This window comes from Phytophthora parasitica (genome assembly GCF_000247585.1).
Source record: "Phytophthora parasitica INRA-310 unplaced genomic scaffold supercont2.2, whole genome shotgun sequence".
NCBI lineage: Eukaryota > Oomycota > Peronosporomycetes > Peronosporales > Peronosporaceae > Phytophthora > Phytophthora nicotianae.
This window is the reverse complement of record NW_008648988.1, coordinates 1,634,850-1,650,134: the sequence shown is the minus strand read 5'-3', so window position 1 is coordinate 1,650,134 and position 15,285 is coordinate 1,634,850. Positions and strand designations below refer to the sequence as shown.

The 15,285-nt window shown below is 48.5% G+C and overlaps 9 protein-coding genes across 9 annotated transcripts; 2 read left to right on the top strand and 7 right to left on the bottom strand.

Annotated features, from left to right (window-relative positions):
- Positions 1 to 42: 42 nt before the first annotated feature.
- Positions 43 to 1,318, top strand: PPTG_02568 (hypothetical protein; the record flags this gene model as incomplete). The annotated part of the gene is made up of 9 exons (XM_008893694.1): positions 43 to 130; positions 195 to 303; positions 370 to 430; positions 489 to 539; positions 610 to 651; positions 721 to 804; positions 872 to 922; positions 995 to 1,171; positions 1,244 to 1,318. 9 exons carry the CDS (start codon positions 43 to 45, stop codon positions 1,316 to 1,318), a joined length of 738 nt encoding a protein of 245 aa, XP_008891942.1.
- Positions 1,163 to 2,188, bottom strand: PPTG_02567 (hypothetical protein). Its single transcript, XM_008893693.1, has 4 exons — positions 1,944 to 2,188; positions 1,837 to 1,873; positions 1,675 to 1,733; positions 1,163 to 1,600 (listed from the first exon to the last, which is right to left on the bottom strand). The coding sequence occupies exons 1-4, from the start codon at positions 2,106 to 2,108 to the stop codon at positions 1,430 to 1,432; spliced, it is 432 nt and encodes a 143-aa protein (XP_008891941.1). The 5' UTR covers positions 2,109 to 2,188; the 3' UTR covers positions 1,163 to 1,429.
- Positions 2,189 to 3,392: 1,204 nt separating this feature from the next.
- PPTG_02566 (hypothetical protein) lies at positions 3,393 to 4,977 on the top strand. The gene has a single exon (XM_008893692.1). It carries the CDS (start codon positions 3,470 to 3,472, stop codon positions 4,862 to 4,864), a length of 1,395 nt encoding a protein of 464 aa, XP_008891940.1. The 5' UTR covers positions 3,393 to 3,469; the 3' UTR covers positions 4,865 to 4,977.
- Positions 4,978 to 5,174: 197 nt separating this feature from the next.
- On the bottom strand, positions 5,175 to 7,601 carry PPTG_02565 (hypothetical protein; the record flags this gene model as incomplete). Its single annotated transcript, XM_008893691.1, has 1 exon — positions 5,175 to 7,601. The coding sequence occupies one exon, from the start codon at positions 7,599 to 7,601 to the stop codon at positions 5,175 to 5,177; it is 2,427 nt and encodes an 808-aa protein (XP_008891939.1).
- Positions 7,602 to 8,154: 553 nt separating this feature from the next.
- PPTG_02564 (hypothetical protein) lies at positions 8,155 to 9,425 on the bottom strand (the record flags this gene model as incomplete). The annotated part of the gene is made up of 1 exon (XM_008893690.1): positions 8,155 to 9,425. The coding sequence occupies exon 1, from the start codon at positions 9,376 to 9,378 to the stop codon at positions 8,155 to 8,157; it is 1,224 nt and encodes a 407-aa protein (XP_008891938.1). The 5' UTR covers positions 9,379 to 9,425.
- Positions 9,426 to 9,720: 295 nt separating this feature from the next.
- On the bottom strand, positions 9,721 to 10,935 carry PPTG_02563 (hypothetical protein; the record flags this gene model as incomplete). Its single annotated transcript, XM_008893689.1, has 1 exon — positions 9,721 to 10,935. The coding sequence occupies one exon, from the start codon at positions 10,933 to 10,935 to the stop codon at positions 9,721 to 9,723; it is 1,215 nt and encodes a 404-aa protein (XP_008891937.1).
- Positions 10,936 to 11,629: 694 nt separating this feature from the next.
- Positions 11,630 to 12,382, bottom strand: PPTG_02562 (hypothetical protein; the record flags this gene model as incomplete). Its single annotated transcript, XM_008893688.1, has 1 exon — positions 11,630 to 12,382. The coding sequence occupies one exon, from the start codon at positions 12,380 to 12,382 to the stop codon at positions 11,630 to 11,632; it is 753 nt and encodes a 250-aa protein (XP_008891936.1).
- Positions 12,383 to 13,124: 742 nt separating this feature from the next.
- On the bottom strand, positions 13,125 to 14,655 carry PPTG_02561 (hypothetical protein; the record flags this gene model as incomplete). The annotated part of the gene is made up of 2 exons (XM_008893687.1): positions 13,125 to 14,066; positions 14,134 to 14,655. The coding sequence occupies 2 exons, from the start codon at positions 14,653 to 14,655 to the stop codon at positions 13,125 to 13,127; spliced, it is 1,464 nt and encodes a 487-aa protein (XP_008891935.1).
- A 288-nt stretch (positions 14,656 to 14,943) lies between these two features.
- On the bottom strand, positions 14,944 to 15,285 carry PPTG_02560 (hypothetical protein; the record flags this gene model as incomplete). The annotated part of the gene is made up of 1 exon (XM_008893686.1): positions 14,944 to 15,285. The coding sequence occupies one exon, from the start codon at positions 15,283 to 15,285 to the stop codon at positions 14,944 to 14,946; it is 342 nt and encodes a 113-aa protein (XP_008891934.1).

Here is a 15,285-nt window from a genome sequence, read left to right as displayed (position 1 = left end):
ACGCCGATTTATTTAGCTAGTAAGACACGAGCAAGTAGCAGGATGGAGGACACTGAGGTGGATGAGGAGGTACAAAGGAACGACACGGATCCAAGTGGCCCGATGTCATCGCACATTGAGCAGTCAATTCGTACGTTCTGGTTCTGAGTGATTGGGTATTATATAGTATTCTGTGACTAAAGGTGCTTTGTTAGAAAATATTGGTGACGAGGACGAGCTAGTTTTACTCCGGGCAGAGAATGCCCTTCTCAAAAAGAAAATCAAAGCGCTGGAAAGAGGAGGCCGTGGGGAGAAACCTGGCTTGTGGGTATACGCGCAGATGACCATATCTGTGTAATAATGGCTGAAGTTGTATTTGGTCCGATACAGGAAACTGGTCGTGGATGAAAAGGAGATCCAACAAATCGACAATCTACTGAAGAAAGCACAGGTGGGTACTAGCGTATCGTAGATTTCACGCTGAGAATTGCGACTAACGCTGGAAACAGGATGCTAAGATGGAAGCGATGAACTATGTAGCTAACACATCGAGAGAAAAGGTAGATTTCTTCCCTTTGCTGTGATATTGTGCCCTGTGCGCTGACGTGTTGTTATTTGTTTCATCTGTAGCTTGGTCAAGATGTCCGCGTACTGCAAGCAATTCTAGAGAAAGTAAGTCTAGTGAGAAAAATAACAGTCAAGTGTTTGTAAAGTGAATATTGCAACTACTTTGTAATCTAGGCAAAAGCAGAGCGCCATGCATTCAAGAAAAAAGTCAAGACAAGTGAAGAAAAGCTTCGCGCCGAAAGAGCCAAGATGGCACAGGTGAATTACTCTCTCAACATTATTTGTTTTTGAGGGGATACCAATGCCACTACTCTATGCTGAGCAGGAAGAGATTCGCTTCCAAGTCGACCGAGAAATATTCGCCAAAATTATCAAGGTAATTCTTCACTCTGACTACCTGTTCTTACAACATACTCATAATTGAAGGCTAATTTTTCATGGCAATTAGGACGATCGAGATGCCTACAACCAGGAAGTAGATCTTCTTGTTCAAAAGGTGGCAGCAATTCAAAAAGAAAAATATGAACTATTCGTCTGGGCAAAGGAACAGCAAGAGCGACACTTGCAGGAGATCCGGAAGCTCACTCGAGCACTTGGAAGGACGAAACGCGTCGTAGACGAGCAGGTGGTCCATTTTTCACTTTATTCGGCGCTGTAAACTCAATCTCACTCTGTTGCTTAATGATTTTACTTGCAGGCGACAAAAAGTATCGAGGTGCTCAACGGCGTGCGTCAAGTTCACTCCACAGTATTTCGCACAACTAGCGCCTAATAGTAAGATGCAATAATAAAAATCTAAGTAGCAGAAAGCAGATTTTCTGTATCATGCCACTTTGCCAGTGTTGGTGGCAAGTGCTATATCACTTTGAGTTAGCGATGCTTCTCATTCCAGCGGGCTGTAGATGATTCTTTGCAGTCCTCCACGTTGTTCCGAGACTTGAATGACCATCTTGAGATCAAGAATATCTCCACTCTCGCCCTTGAACGCCGCAATCAGCAGACCACAGTTGGTCAGTTGACTCGGTTGAATTCCGGAAATGTTGATTTGCGAGGTCTGTTTTCCATTTAGGCAGTCAGAATTACAACAATTATAAACAAAATTCGAAAGTTTTTCGCTGCAGAACGAACCGAAAACTGGAAATGATTGTCACCCCGGGCGTAGTTTGTTGCCTCCACTTGACCCAGTTGTGAATAACAATAATCGAAAAATTCAGTTTTGGTTAAGGGAACAGCTTGCTTGGTATACATCATCGCAATGTTGCAGAAGAAATGATAAAGTGGAAAGGATATTGATAATGTGTCGCTTGGTGACAGAGTCCACCAGATACTGTTATGTAAAACCCAATGCAAATATCAGCTTCTGTTGCAAGGTATAAAGATACTGCAATCGCACTCACCTCAATGTCCCAGACGCCGTTGGTGACAGGCACGTCCAAGTGGAAATCCACTTCCAGGTTCAGCTCATCTGTGAGTGCGGCCGGGTTGGGTGAGATGTCCACGGCCGTGACGTCCACCGTTGGTCGTGAGCGCAGGGAGTCTTCTTGGTGCTTGCTTTCGCTCATAGCTTGTCGCTTCAGGTTATTGGTGAAGCGCACACTTTCGTACTTAAGTGATACACGTAAATTACCGTTATTACTTTGTGGGAAAATGTCCAAAGGTGTATGAAATCGGCTGGAATGGACAAACTTTTAATTTTAATAATTAATAATTACTCGTTTTATTATGAGCGCTCCTTCGTCCATTTGCTCTTACTGTATCCACTTGAATCGATCAGACCTGGAGCGAGACTCATAGCTTTCGCTACACAATTTGCTCTCTTGCCAGATAATCAATATTACTGAAAACTCTAGTTTCATCGCATATCAAATACAAATCTGGTGAGACGCCTTCGGCTGAGACCCCGTCGAAAGAGATCGAGTAGCTGAAACAACAGCAGGCTCCTCGACCTCCAGTTCACTCCCCTTGCGGGTGGATCGTCAACTTGTGGTGTCTGTTGTTCTCCCCTGGCCACGGTGGCGGAGGCTGCGGTGTCCGTCGCCCACGAAAGCTTCATCACTAAGCGAAGCGTGGCTTTGTGGCCCTTTTACGAATGTTATGCGTCGTCTTAAACAGAACAGAGCGAACAACGCCTACGAACGTCGTCGACCTACAATTAGATGCTGTCTTTAGACAATTTTACACCTTCTGCACATACCGGCCGAATTCATACACTCTTGAGCCTTTTCCCCTTGATATTTTGACCATCAAGCAGTTTTGAAATGGCTTCATGTTCGGAAGATATAGTAGTAAATGTCGGTTCACCAACTAGATGCGGTGCCATTACGGCGTAATTTTGCGACACTGTAGGAAGTGACTGTTACGAATGCGGCTTTAGGCATTTTTGTGCGCCAAGTGGACCCGACATACCAGAGCAAAACGCGTCTTTTCCTAGCACGAAGCGAGCTTCCAGCGGTGTAGTACCTCTTAATCTTTACAAGCAATCACCGAACTGCTCATGAATCTGCCTGGGCAGCTCTCGCCTCTGGGATCTCCGATGACAATTTTTTCAAAGTGGAGCTCCGCAAATCCATGGATAACTGATGCAGCGACTGAGCCTCAATTTGAAACAAGTCTTATAACTCAAGCCTCGAGCCTCGAGTCGAGGCTCTTGAACTCGATCTGAGAAATGGTTGCAGCGAGTAGAGACCCTCGCTTACGTTGTTTCATGTGCGCGAAAACGGAGCAACACAAAATGGGTTCAGAAAATGATGTCCCACTGTATACAGAAGCAATATTTGATCAAGTAAATTACAGGCCACTTTCTGCGAAAAGTCACAGAACCACTTGCGTCTGTAACTCAGTAGGCAAGTTGCCGTCAAGTGCGCACGGCAAGAACCCGACAAACCGGCATTTTCACCCGCGTTGAATTTATTATCCACAAGCCATGCCCGCAGCCTCCGCGGCCGTCGTTGCGCCCTACGTCGTCCCGGTGGCCTCCACCAAGGCAGAGGACAACCAGCAACAGCCGGTGCAACCCATGAAAAGTCCCAAGTCGGTGCGCTTCGCCAACACCAAAGACCTCGAGACCTGCCGACCGCAACTGGGCTCGCACTACGAAACGCCCTACGCGGCACGATCCGTGGCTCAGAATGGCTCCACCACTCGCCGCTACACCATAGACGAGGTGGAGCTTTACTTTAGCGAAGACCGTCCCGAATTTCCCGTCCAAGTAAGTGACTATGCAGTGCAAAAAGCTGCCAAACGTGAGAATTTTGTGCTCTGCGGGTTCATCGAAACCCGGCGAATGAAATTGGGAATCACCAGTTGGAACAAATGCTGGGCTGAGCTGTACGCCGACATTTTGGTCTTGCGCAAGTTTAAAGACACAATTCAACGTAAAAGGTCGCTAATTCCCGTTGCCAGTGCGCGATTGGAGTTCCTCGACTTTAACGACAAAGTTATGCAGATAGATTTCCTATACCAGGGCAAAAGTGAGACCAGCATCCTACGCTTCCAGACCAAACAGGATATGTTTCTCTGGTGGTGGTCTATCCAAGTGGCCGCTCGTATACCGATGGAGCCCCAATTGCTCCACAAGTGTATGAGTCGTGCCACGTTGTCTCCGTTCCAGATCAAAGAAGGCACGTACCAAGTAGATAACGTGCTGTTTCCAAAGTTTATCCAACCGGTTCTTAACCCTCTGAAGAAAAAGTTGCAAGCTCCTCGAGGAGTGACGCACCTCATTTTCATTCGTCACGGAGAGACTGAGAACATTAACTTCCGAGTTTGTGACCGAGATAAGAAACTGACAAAGCGCGGAGAGGAACAGGCTGAGATCACAGCCAAATCGTTGAACAAGATGTTTAAACTTCGAGGAGATAACACACCAAGTGTCAGTTTGGTGTATGGAGGACTGCGACGGACTGTGGAGACCGCAGCGATTTTTGCCAAAAAGATGCCATGGCTTGCCAAAAAGTACGAGTGTTGCTTTCTAGAAGATGGAGCACCCAAGAATGTGGACATTTTCCATCGCTACGACTACCGCGAGTCGATGCACAAGATGGCGTTCCAGAACATTTGCCGTTGGGATGGAGATGATACCATGGCGCGTGGGCCGAAAGGAGATTTAGAAAACTTCAAGCTTATTATTGCCCACACGAGCTTTATCCAGCATTGCATGGCGCAGTGCTACGACGTCCCCAAGGAGGTCATTCAACTGGGTGCACCTATCAACCATTGCAGCATCACCCGCATCGATCTGAGGCCAAACGACGACATGGTGGGGAAATTCTCCAACCGAGTTTCACACCTGCCGCTCACCCACCAGACTAGTGAGTAAGATAGAGTTAGTTAAAGAGTGAGCAATGAAAAAGCGTATACTTTGCCCGGTGTGTATACTACGTATTTTTGTTTTTATAAAAAAAGTGAAATGAAAAACGTGAAAACTTCGAAGTATTTTTTTATATATATTTCAAATGTAAATGAGCTCAAATATGAAGAAAAGAGTTAACTTTACTCATTTCAAATGAAAACTCAAATGTGTATTGAAATTCACGAAATGTATTCGCTTGCTCTGGTCTCCGTGTTATTAATTCGGAGTGCTACATCCATCATGTGGATTAGAATTCGCGTTTTGTAAGTCGTCTCCCTTAAGCTGTGCAAACCTGTTTGCCAACACTGCTGGGGCATCGACTGCCGGAAAATGAGCGGGGTGAGGTGATATTCATCTTGTCTGCAGAACTCAAGATGGCAAGGTAGTTACCGCGATCCGACTTTTTACCACATGATTCAGGTGTGAGCTTATCAACAGAAGTTGAGCTGGTGCGTGCGATGGCATCTTCGAGACTCAGTGGGTACCGTCCTACAACGAGAACGTAGTTGCCCTTTGGCAAAGCCAACGACATGAACGGGTCACGGAAGCTGATGGAGCGGTAGTGAGTGCGCTTCACAAAGTTGTCATCGTCGTCACCAGAGTTCACAAGATCAGCGGCTGATAAACCAGCAGAGTTGGCTTTGAAGAGATAAGCTACAGCATCGATGTACGCACTTTGGCAGTTCCCATTGACATCCATGAAGATGTTGCCATCAGCACTTCCATACGATGCGATCTCCACTGTAATACGGTTGAAAGCAGGTAGCGTGAATGGGATGTAGTCGACGGACACCGTACTTTGACGACGGATGATGGATCCCTCGACCCCAGTGGCGTAGGCGAGAGCTGCTTCACGGTGGTACGGGCATTGTCTGTATGGAGCGTTCGGAGCCACGACGTTGCATTGAGAACCGATGTAGCTGCCTGGTGCAGTTGTCGTCACAGCCGCGCTGGTACTGATAGTGAGTCTGTAGCTGCCGTAGTTTGACGTTCCTTTGTCACAAACGCGAACATTGGGCGACAAGGGCATTTGTTTGTTCGCTGCTTGTGTCGGAGTGAGACCCGATGTACTCACTGCCAATCGGTAGTTACCAGCCGGAAGTTTCACGTACAGATACGAGTCGACGTTGCTGATCGATCCATCGGCACTGCCATAGCCGTTGGGAGCGTTGTCATTTGCTGATATGGCTGTCATCGCTCCGGTGGCCGTGTTAACGCTAAAGAGGACGATGCTGGAGTCAAGGTAACCAGCGTTGCAATCCCCGTTAACATCCACGTAGCCTCCACCTGTCTTCTCTTCCATTGAGAGAATATCAAGCTCCACCGCTGCCTCAGACGCAAGGTTAAAGTCCACATAGTCCACGGACGTGAATGTGGCAGTCGAGGTGATCGTACCATCAACTTTCGTCTTGGTGGTTGGTGCAGGGGCTGAAGTAGGTGGTTGAGTGGGAGGTGAAGTAGTAGGAGCCGAAGTCGGAGCTAAAGTCGCGCCAGAGTACACAGCACTTTCCGGAAGGATGTTGCGCGTCCTCATGTCGTTGATAAGCTTGTTGCTGTTGATAGCCGTGTTGGGGCATCCACCGCAATGGTGCAAGGCGACGACTGTATTGTCGGACCAAGCAAGAACGGGTGAACCAGAAGAACCACCCTGTGTGTCAAGCATGTACGCAACCTGGTCCCTGGCACAGCCGCTCCTGGTCAACGAAGTCACTGTCCCCCAGCCATTATCCGTCTTAATAGCGATACGTTTGCCCCATCCGGCAGGGTGTTGAGGAATGTAGATCCGTTCCGAAAGTACTGCTCCCGTCTCACGCATCTGCAAGTAGCCGTACTCCCCGGACAAGTTAATTGGTAGTTTCACTAAAGCATAGTCGAGCGCTGCGTCGGCGTAGATGAGTGTTGAAGACCTTGCTCGCACTGCGCCACCACATGCCATACCCCTGTTGCAGTTAGTACTGCAAGTCGCACCTTGGGCTTTGAATTCAAACTCCGTATTGCTAGCATGTGCCTGTTGTGAGATACAGTGGTGGTTCGTCATGAGGTGGCCTTCAGAGCCTACCAGCCAGCCTGTACAGAAGAAAGAACCAGTAGATTTGTGGATCAACAAGCGCGCCACAGCACCTGCAGCTTTGAACGCATTGACGTCAGCTACGTAGCATACGGCTTGCTGGCTTTCATCTGCGCCGCACACCTCCTCTAGCTTGGACAAAGCGTTGTTTGCTGGTTGCGCTAGGAAACGGTAGTTATCAACGGTAAACCCCATGCACAGGAACGTGTTCACAGGCTGCGCGCCAACACTGGGGTCGGTGCTTGCAGTGAAGAGTTCTACGACGATGGACGTAGTCTGTAGAGCTGTGGAGTAGAAGGCACCGCTGGTGTCGCCCCCGTTGTATCTTAGCACAGTCTTTTCCGGGTCGTTTGCGTTGGCCGCACGGATCTGTACGTAGTCGGTTCTTGGAAGATTGAAATTGGTGAAGTGCACCGAGATGAACTGCGCCAGACTATTCGAGACCGTGTACGCAAACCGCGGCTGAGTGGTCGAGTCGTCGGTGAACGTCGGGTAGTCGACACTTTCACCGCATCCGACTCCGAAGTCGATGTCCTGGATGCCAGGAGTGCTGGTGTTGAGTAGTGATTGAGCGTTTGCGATAGTTGCCCAAGCTAGAACTGCGAAGCCCGCAATGCGGTGGAGTAGTCGAGTCATGACACTCGGTCCTCTCTTTAGAGGTAGAAACGGCTTCCTGTTCGTCCGAGACGGGAGATTTGGGAATGACTGCTCTGAAGGTTCCACTAGGATATATGGTAGTGTTGAAGTTATCTGCGCCCATTCCAATCGGGAGTTGGAAAACTGCACGACTCAATGCGATGTGCCTAGATCTCGACGAGTTGTTACCCAACAGAAAGCGACGATCAAATGTCGTTCTTTGCTTAATCGCATGTTGGTAGTTAGTGTGTAGCCGATGAGGTGATTGTCTTCACGAGGTTTTCTCTGTGGGAGTTAGATGAACGTTCTGGTGGCAGTCGAAAATGGGATGAAGGGGATTGCCAGCCAGGAGCTGGACGTACTGTTGGGAGGTTGCGTATGATTCACGCCTTCACAGAAGTTTGTTTCGGTTTCTTCTCACAAACTCGTCTGAATTAAGTATACTTGTCAGCTTCGGTGTAGTAATCGTCACCCAAAGTGACACGTTGGGAATACAACTGCAACACTTGTAGTAGTATAAATGGTGTTTGTAATATACCAACATTGCTGTTGCTTATACGGTAGCGTTTGCTGGAAGAATGTTGCGCCATTTCATGTCATTTACGAGCTTGTAGCTGTTGATTGCCGTATTTGGGCACCCACCGCAGTGATGTAGAGCAATCACTGTGTTATCTGACCACGAGAGAACAGGTGATCCCGATGACCCGCCTTGTGTGTCGAGGTAGTATGCTACTTGATCCGTCGCACAGCCTCCCATGGTCAACGACTTCACAGTCCCCCAGCCACTGTCGGTTTTCATCGCAATCCGCTTCCCCCACCCAGCTGGATGTTCAGGCATATAGACTCGTTCTGACAGTTCGGCACCACTAGTACGCAGGCGAAGGTAGCCATACTCGACTGATAAATCTACAGGAAGCTTCAACAGAGCGTAGTCCAGTGCGTCATCTGCGTAAATTAGTGTTGCCGATTTGGCACGAATCGATCCGCTGCATGCACGGGCGTTCGCACAGCTAATGCTACACACTGATCCTTCTGCATCAAACTCGAACTCAGTGTTGTCTGCGTGGATTTGTGAAGAGATACAGTGGTGGTTGGTCATCAAATGCCCTTCACTGCCAAGCAGCCAACCAGTGCAGTAGAAAGCACCTTCGGGTTTCTTGGTTAAAAGGCGAGCCACAGCTTTGGACGCTTGGAAGACTTCGGTAAACGACTTGTAGCAAGATGCCTCTCGACTATTGTCGAAGCCGCATACCTCCTCCTTGGCTCCATTTAGAGACGAACCTCGGGCCAGATATTGGTATCTGTCCACTGAAAATCCAAGACATTCTGATGCATCGACGGCTTGAGGGAAATCGGCAATTTCTGTAAACAATTCCACAATAACAGCAACCGTCGAAAGCGCTGGGGCGTAGAAATCGCCGCTCGACTCGTTACCCTGAAAGCGCAAAATCTGTTTTTCGGTAGACGCGGGATCTGCAGCACGGATTTGAACGTAGTCGTTCTCGGGCAAGTTGAAGTGCTTGAAGTGGACAGCGACGAAATCCGCGAGTGGATTTGTGATCAAATACGCGAACCGTGGCTGTTTAGTGAACTCGTCGGTGGAAGGATACTCCATGTCTCCACCACATCCCACGCCAAAGTTCTCTGCTTGGATACCGGCGATCGTGTTGGTAGCATTATTCCTTCTACTAAAATGCTCCTGAGCAGTTGTTAACGATAGCATACGTGTCGTGAAAGCCACTGCAGAAAGAAGGATATGGAGAAGGATACGAGTCATCTAAACCGCGTGCAGAAGTTTAAGATGCCTTGATGCCTTCACTACCGACAATTCCAGAATGGTGTTGATGCAGAGTTTCGTACTCGTTACCTAGCTGATCTGCGATCGTACCTCCGTTCAAATCTCGGACTGGGATGATGTCGTTGCTTTTGGTTTTCTATCTGGTTAGACTAGAACAGGCGATGTGCATGAGGGTACTTTAGATTCTGAAAAGCAGTGTTTTTCTTGAAGGCAATGTGTATTGATGTAGGTAATAGTCTTCCATCTAAGATGGACCAGAGGCCAAGAACAACAAATGCTCGTGACAAATAGTTGTGAGGGATCAACCTTGAATAGCGGAATTTAGGCGACAGCGTTGTTCGGGAGGATACCACGCCATTTCATGTCGTTAATCAGCTTGTAGCTGTTGATCGCAGTGTTCGGGCACCCACCGCAGTGGTGCAGAGCGACCACCGAGTTGTCCGACCAAGCAAGAACGGGAGATCCTGACGACCCGCCTTGAGTGTCCAGATAGTACGCAACCTGGTTATTCGCGCAGCCTCCCATAGTCAAGGACGTCACCGTTCCATAGCCGCTGTCAGACTTCATAGCAATGCGCTTGCCCCATCCAGAAGGGTGTTGAGGCACATACACGCGTTCATTCATGACAGCTCCGCTGGAACGGAGACGCAGGTAGCCGTACTGCCCCGACAGGTTGATAGGAAGCTTGACAAGAGCATAGTCAAGTCCCGCGTCGGCGTAGATCAGTGTCGAGTATGAAGCTCGAATGGTTCCAAAACAAGCGCGAGGTTTGGCGCAGTTAATGCTGCAACTAGAACCTTCAGCCATGAACTCGAACTCGGTGTTGCTGGCGTGGGCTTGAGTCGAAATGCAGTGGTGATTGGTGACGAGGTGCCCTTCGTTTCCAAGGAGCCACCCCGTGCAGAAGAACGAGCCCGTCGCCTTCTTGATCAATAGGCGAGCAACAGCGTCCGAAGCTCGGAAAGCACTGCTATAGCCCGAGTAGCAACGAGCTTCGCGACTGTTGTCTGCGCCACACACCTCTTCCTTGGATCCATTCAGCGTTGAACCCTGACCCAGATACTGGTAGCTGTCCACCGCGAAGCCGACACATTCCGACGAGTTCGCGTCCGAGCTGGTTGTATCCGTGAAGAGCTCCACGATCACGGATGAGGTCGAAAGAGCATCAGCGTAGAAGGCACCAGTAGAATCGTTGCCACGGTATTGCAACACGCGAGTGTCCCTAGCAGCAGGGTCGGCTGAGCGCACCTGGACGTAGTCGTTCTTGGGCAAGTTGAACTGTTTGAAGTGCACAGCAACGAAATCCGCCAATGGATTCGTGACCAAGTACGCAAAACGCGGTTGCGCGGTAGATTCGTCGGTCGACGTTGGGTACTCCATGGATGCACTGCATCCCACGCCAAAGTTCTCTTCTTCAATGCCTGCAGTCACACCGTCGCTGCTGCTGCTGTTGGAATGCTGTGCGGCTGTGAGCGATGACAGCGACGCGACGAGTGCCATTGCCGAAGCCACAGCATGATAGAGCAGACGTGCCATTGCGTTTGTTTTACACTCCGAAGCAAATGTTGTGGCTTGTTGGTCCTAAGAAGGAAGTTGTGGAATGAACTAGAGTCCTCAATGACTTGATCAGGTGGAGCAACGCATTGATCGCATGGAGGAGCACAATGATAAACTCGTACGCTCACTTCGTCGCAGTTACCAGCACCGGTAAACTCCTTCAGCATCCACCGGCACCGCTGGTTGCTGCCCAATGCACTGCATCACGCAGACTCCAATGATAGCTTCAAGGTGATGTCCTACGCTTGAAATTAGCCATTCTTGTCGAGCAGCAGTGCTGCAATTTTCCACCGAAATGCGATCAAGCAGCAGCAACTTCACATTTAGCTCACAACGTATACACCACACAGCAACCATTTTTAACATCGGCCAATCTGCGATCCTACGGACGATATCACGACAGACTCATGCCACTTCAGGTTCCGACACATTTAGGACCAAATCTGCATCCACCACAATGGCCTCACTACTCTGAAGTTAATCCGGGACACAAAAGCACAATATCTTGTGAAAGCTACAGGGACAATTTCTAAAGTACAAAGGGTGGTGTTAAAAAACACCGAGGGATAAAGGGAAGGGCGGGGCCTTTGACGACGTCGCGTAGATAAAACAGCCCCGAGCCCGTAATAAATCACCGACCTTGAATTATAGCACAGTGAGTCAGAGAGGCACTTTACTTCTTTGCCGTCTTCTTGACCGTCTTCTTGGTAGTCTTGGCCGTGGCCTTCTTAGGGGCCGACTTCTTGGCCACAGCCTTCTTCGGGGCCGCCTTCTTGGTGACCGTTTTCTTGGCCGCAGCCTTCTTAGCAGTAGGCGACTTCTTAGCGGCCGTCTTCTTGGCCGGAGTCTTCTTGGCCGCCACCTTCTTAGCAGCAACCTTCTTGGCCGCCGTCTTCTTAGCGGTAGGAGACTTCTTAGCCACCTTGCCAACCTTCTTAACAGTCTTGGCCGAGCTTTCAGACACCTTCATGCTCTTCTTCTTACTGGCGGCAGGTTTGCGCAACTCGGGCGAGAGCTTGTACGAACCCTTAATCTGAATGAGCTTGCCAGCTTCCACGCCCGTGCGCAGGGCCTTGTTCAAGTGGTGGCTAGCGTAGTTGTCCTTCTTGTTCTCGACGACCTTGGCAATGGCCTGACGGGACGAGCCGTTGCGCTCCTTCAGCTCTTTGATGGCGTCCACGATGAGTTCAAAGTATGAAGGGCCGTTTTCGGCCGCGCTCTTAGTGGCCGCGGCCTTCTTGGCCCTAGGCTTCTTGGCCTTGGGGGCCTCCTTAGCGACGGGCTCCTCCTTCTTAGCAGCAGCGGCCGTCTTGGCCTTGCGGGCCGAAGGCGAACGCGTCGGAGCGGGGGAAGCAGCAGTCTCCTCCGCGGGAGCAGTGGTAGCGGGCGTGGCCTCGGCGGCCTTGGTGTCGTCGACAGGGGCCATTGGGACTAAATGAAAGTTGGGGAAGAGTGAGCTGGGAGCGGTCGGAGCCGTCGGCGTCGAGTTCTTTTCTGCCAGTCAGGCGGAAATGAAGGGATTTTTGGGTTTGGAACGGTGAAGTTTCCCGCGAAAGTTAAGTGGACCAATCACAGAAGACTGTGGTAAGGTTCCGCCAATTGTAGCCGAATAAGCGAACCGACAGGTGAAAACAACTGATTAGGGGACAAGGAAGGGTTGTGGAGACGTATTTAGAATCAAGTGGATACATTATTTTAAGTAGCCCTTCCATTCGAATAAATAAGGGATAGGTTTATGATATTATCAACATGTCAGTAAATTAGACCTAACCCTATTTAGATGTCTGTTTGAGCTGTGATTGTGATAAAATGGAAGCAGCTTCCGCTCATCTTAGAGATTGTATGCTTTCCTTGCCGGAAGCTACAATTGATGCAAAGTCTGATTGCTTGACCAATGAAAAGATTGTCTTAGAGTCAATAAAATGAAGAACCGTGTATTAATTTTTGATCACAACTTAAGTAATGTTGATAAATTATTAGAAGACTCTCGGCAAGACAAAATCTACAGCAAGACATTAAATACTAGAAAAACATGACAAGATAATAGATACTACGACAAGACTAGATGTACGTGACAAGATTAATAATACTAACACAAGACTCAATGTACTATAACAAGACACAATATACTAAAACAAGACTCGCAATACTATCTTACTATATTAGCTTTATCTGTTCATGTAAGCATGCTGAGCTTTCACGAGTCGGCGTTTCTTATCAAGCCTGATATATCGTCCCAGCGTGTCGATAGCGAGCGCACTCAGGTTGGTATTCGCTGCATCTTTCATCCAATTATCGACGTAGTAAGCTGCATGCATCGATAATGTGGCCTCTGAGACGTCCCTTGGAGCCGGAATTCTCTTTTGAAGAGCAAAATCAACAACATCTTCCGCTATCAGCTTTGCAACACTGAGGCGACTGGGAAGGGATCCGCTTTTCTTTCTTTCCTGTGGTGTCCATTCACAAATCGGCTTGAATAGATGACGAGATGGGTCAGCTTTCCAGTACATTCGATACAAAGCCCGCCAGGCTTTAGCTGGCGGCAGAATAGATATCTGCTCCAATTCGTCGATGCTGCTGTGTGAAGCTGCTGCAGATGGTGTTGAGATTTCTGATGGCCGAAGTACCGAGATGAGTAAATCGATCTTGTCTTCAAGAGCTTTAACCGAACACTCAACAGTTTTCAGACGTTTTTCGAAGTGGCGAACGTATCCGGACACAGATGTTCCATTGCGGTTGAGATCTCTCACGACACAATTCAATAGCGTGATGAAAGACTGCTCAGACATTTTCTTACTCCATTCCTCACGTACGTTCTCGCACCCTGTATGAGGGTCATCAGTCTTGATAGCACTCTTCGCAATTTTGGACAATGCTGGGAAAACGTAGTCGTTATCGCTCCACTTGTGGTCGGTCTTCGTATTAACGTACTCAATCCATTTCTTTAAGTGAGCTAAAACATCCATTGGACTCTCGCATTCATCTAAACAATGACGGTTGTAGCGACCTTTAGCGACCTCCGTCTTTCCCAGTTTGTAGACGCCGTAGCCAATTGTCGAAGTCGGATCAGACGCACTTGGGCGAGCCAGGTCCAGGGTGATATTCTTCCACTGCAAACTTAGCACCTCGTTGATTCGACACATTCCATAGAAAGCAAAAGCAGATACCGCCAAAAACCACAAACGGCTTGCCTCTGTGAATCCTGACGTATGTGTCAAGTGAAAATGAAGCACACAGAGCATCCAAAGAAATAGGCGTAGCTTGGCGCTGCGTAAATTCCTTGTTCTTTCGTTTCTTGAGGCCCCACATGAATTGGCGAACGAACGCATCCTTTGCAGGATTACCAAGGCCAAATTTGTTGCCCCTGTCGTCTGTCATTACCATCCACTTGTCCGGTCCTGCGGCGTCTCTGCGCTCGTAACTGCCATAAAAGTTCGCGACCGCAGCTCTGACCTTCTCTGCAGTTTGATTGGAAACGGTACTGGACGCGGATACACTCTCCATAAACGGAACCAAAAGGGAAGGCAGTTCGTGATGACGCGTCACTGCTGGATCAGGATACTCGTTGGCGATACAGAATTCACAGAACTTCTTAAAATAAGATTCATACACGTTTCTTGTCTCCTGTTTGATCACGTGAGTTGCTGTGTCAATACCACCTTGTAATAGTTCTTGGAACCTCAACGATTGACTAGTCATGCTTCTTAAGAAGGACAGTGTTCAGCAAGTTCGTCTTGTCCAACCAAATGGATTGTGAGCCCCAAGAGATTCAACGCCAATCGATTTTGTACTCGTACTTTAAATCTTGTCATAGTACTTATGGTCTTGTGATAGTAGTACTTTAGTCTTCTTGTTTATAGTAGTTCGATCTTGCCGTTTGTACTAGTGGTTACGATCTTGTCTTAGTACTTGCATTCGTTTTATCGCGTAGTTTAAGCTCGCACTTTTTATACTCTTTATAACAAAAAATATATAAGTTTTTAATGTTTACTCTTCGTCGCTTTCCGATTCCGCACCAAAGGTTTCGAGGAATCGGATGTCGGTTGCCGCTTGCTCCAGCTTGGCCTTCTTCTTGATTTCATACGCCTTGTCCTTCTCCAAGAAGCGAGCATAGTAAATGACTTTGAAGTCATCAAATGAAACACAATCCGCATATTCTGCAAACTTGACCAGTTCTTCCTTCGCCTCCGACATTTTAGCATCGCGTATTTCCTTGCATTTTGCTTCCCAGTTGTTGAACCATTGCTTGAACTTCGTCTGAATATAGAGTCGATATTTCTCGATACGAACCCGCTCTTCGTAAACCGTGCGTGTACTCGCTTCTTCCAT

Coding starts and splice junctions, on each gene's coding strand:
- PPTG_02567 (XM_008893693.1), bottom strand. CDS start 2,108: ATGAGCGAAAGCAAGCACCAAGAAGACTCCCTGCGCTCACGACCAACG. Junction 1,734..1,836: donor CACCAAGCGACACATTATCA/ATATCCTTTCCA, acceptor ATTGTTATTCAC/AACTGGGTCAAGTGGAGGCA. Junction 1,601..1,674: donor ACAATCATTTCCAGTTTTCG/GTTCGTTCTGCA, acceptor AATGGAAAACAG/ACCTCGCAAATCAACATTTC.
- PPTG_02566 (XM_008893692.1), top strand. CDS start 3,470: ATGCCCGCAGCCTCCGCGGCCGTCGTTGCGCCCTACGTCGTCCCGGTG.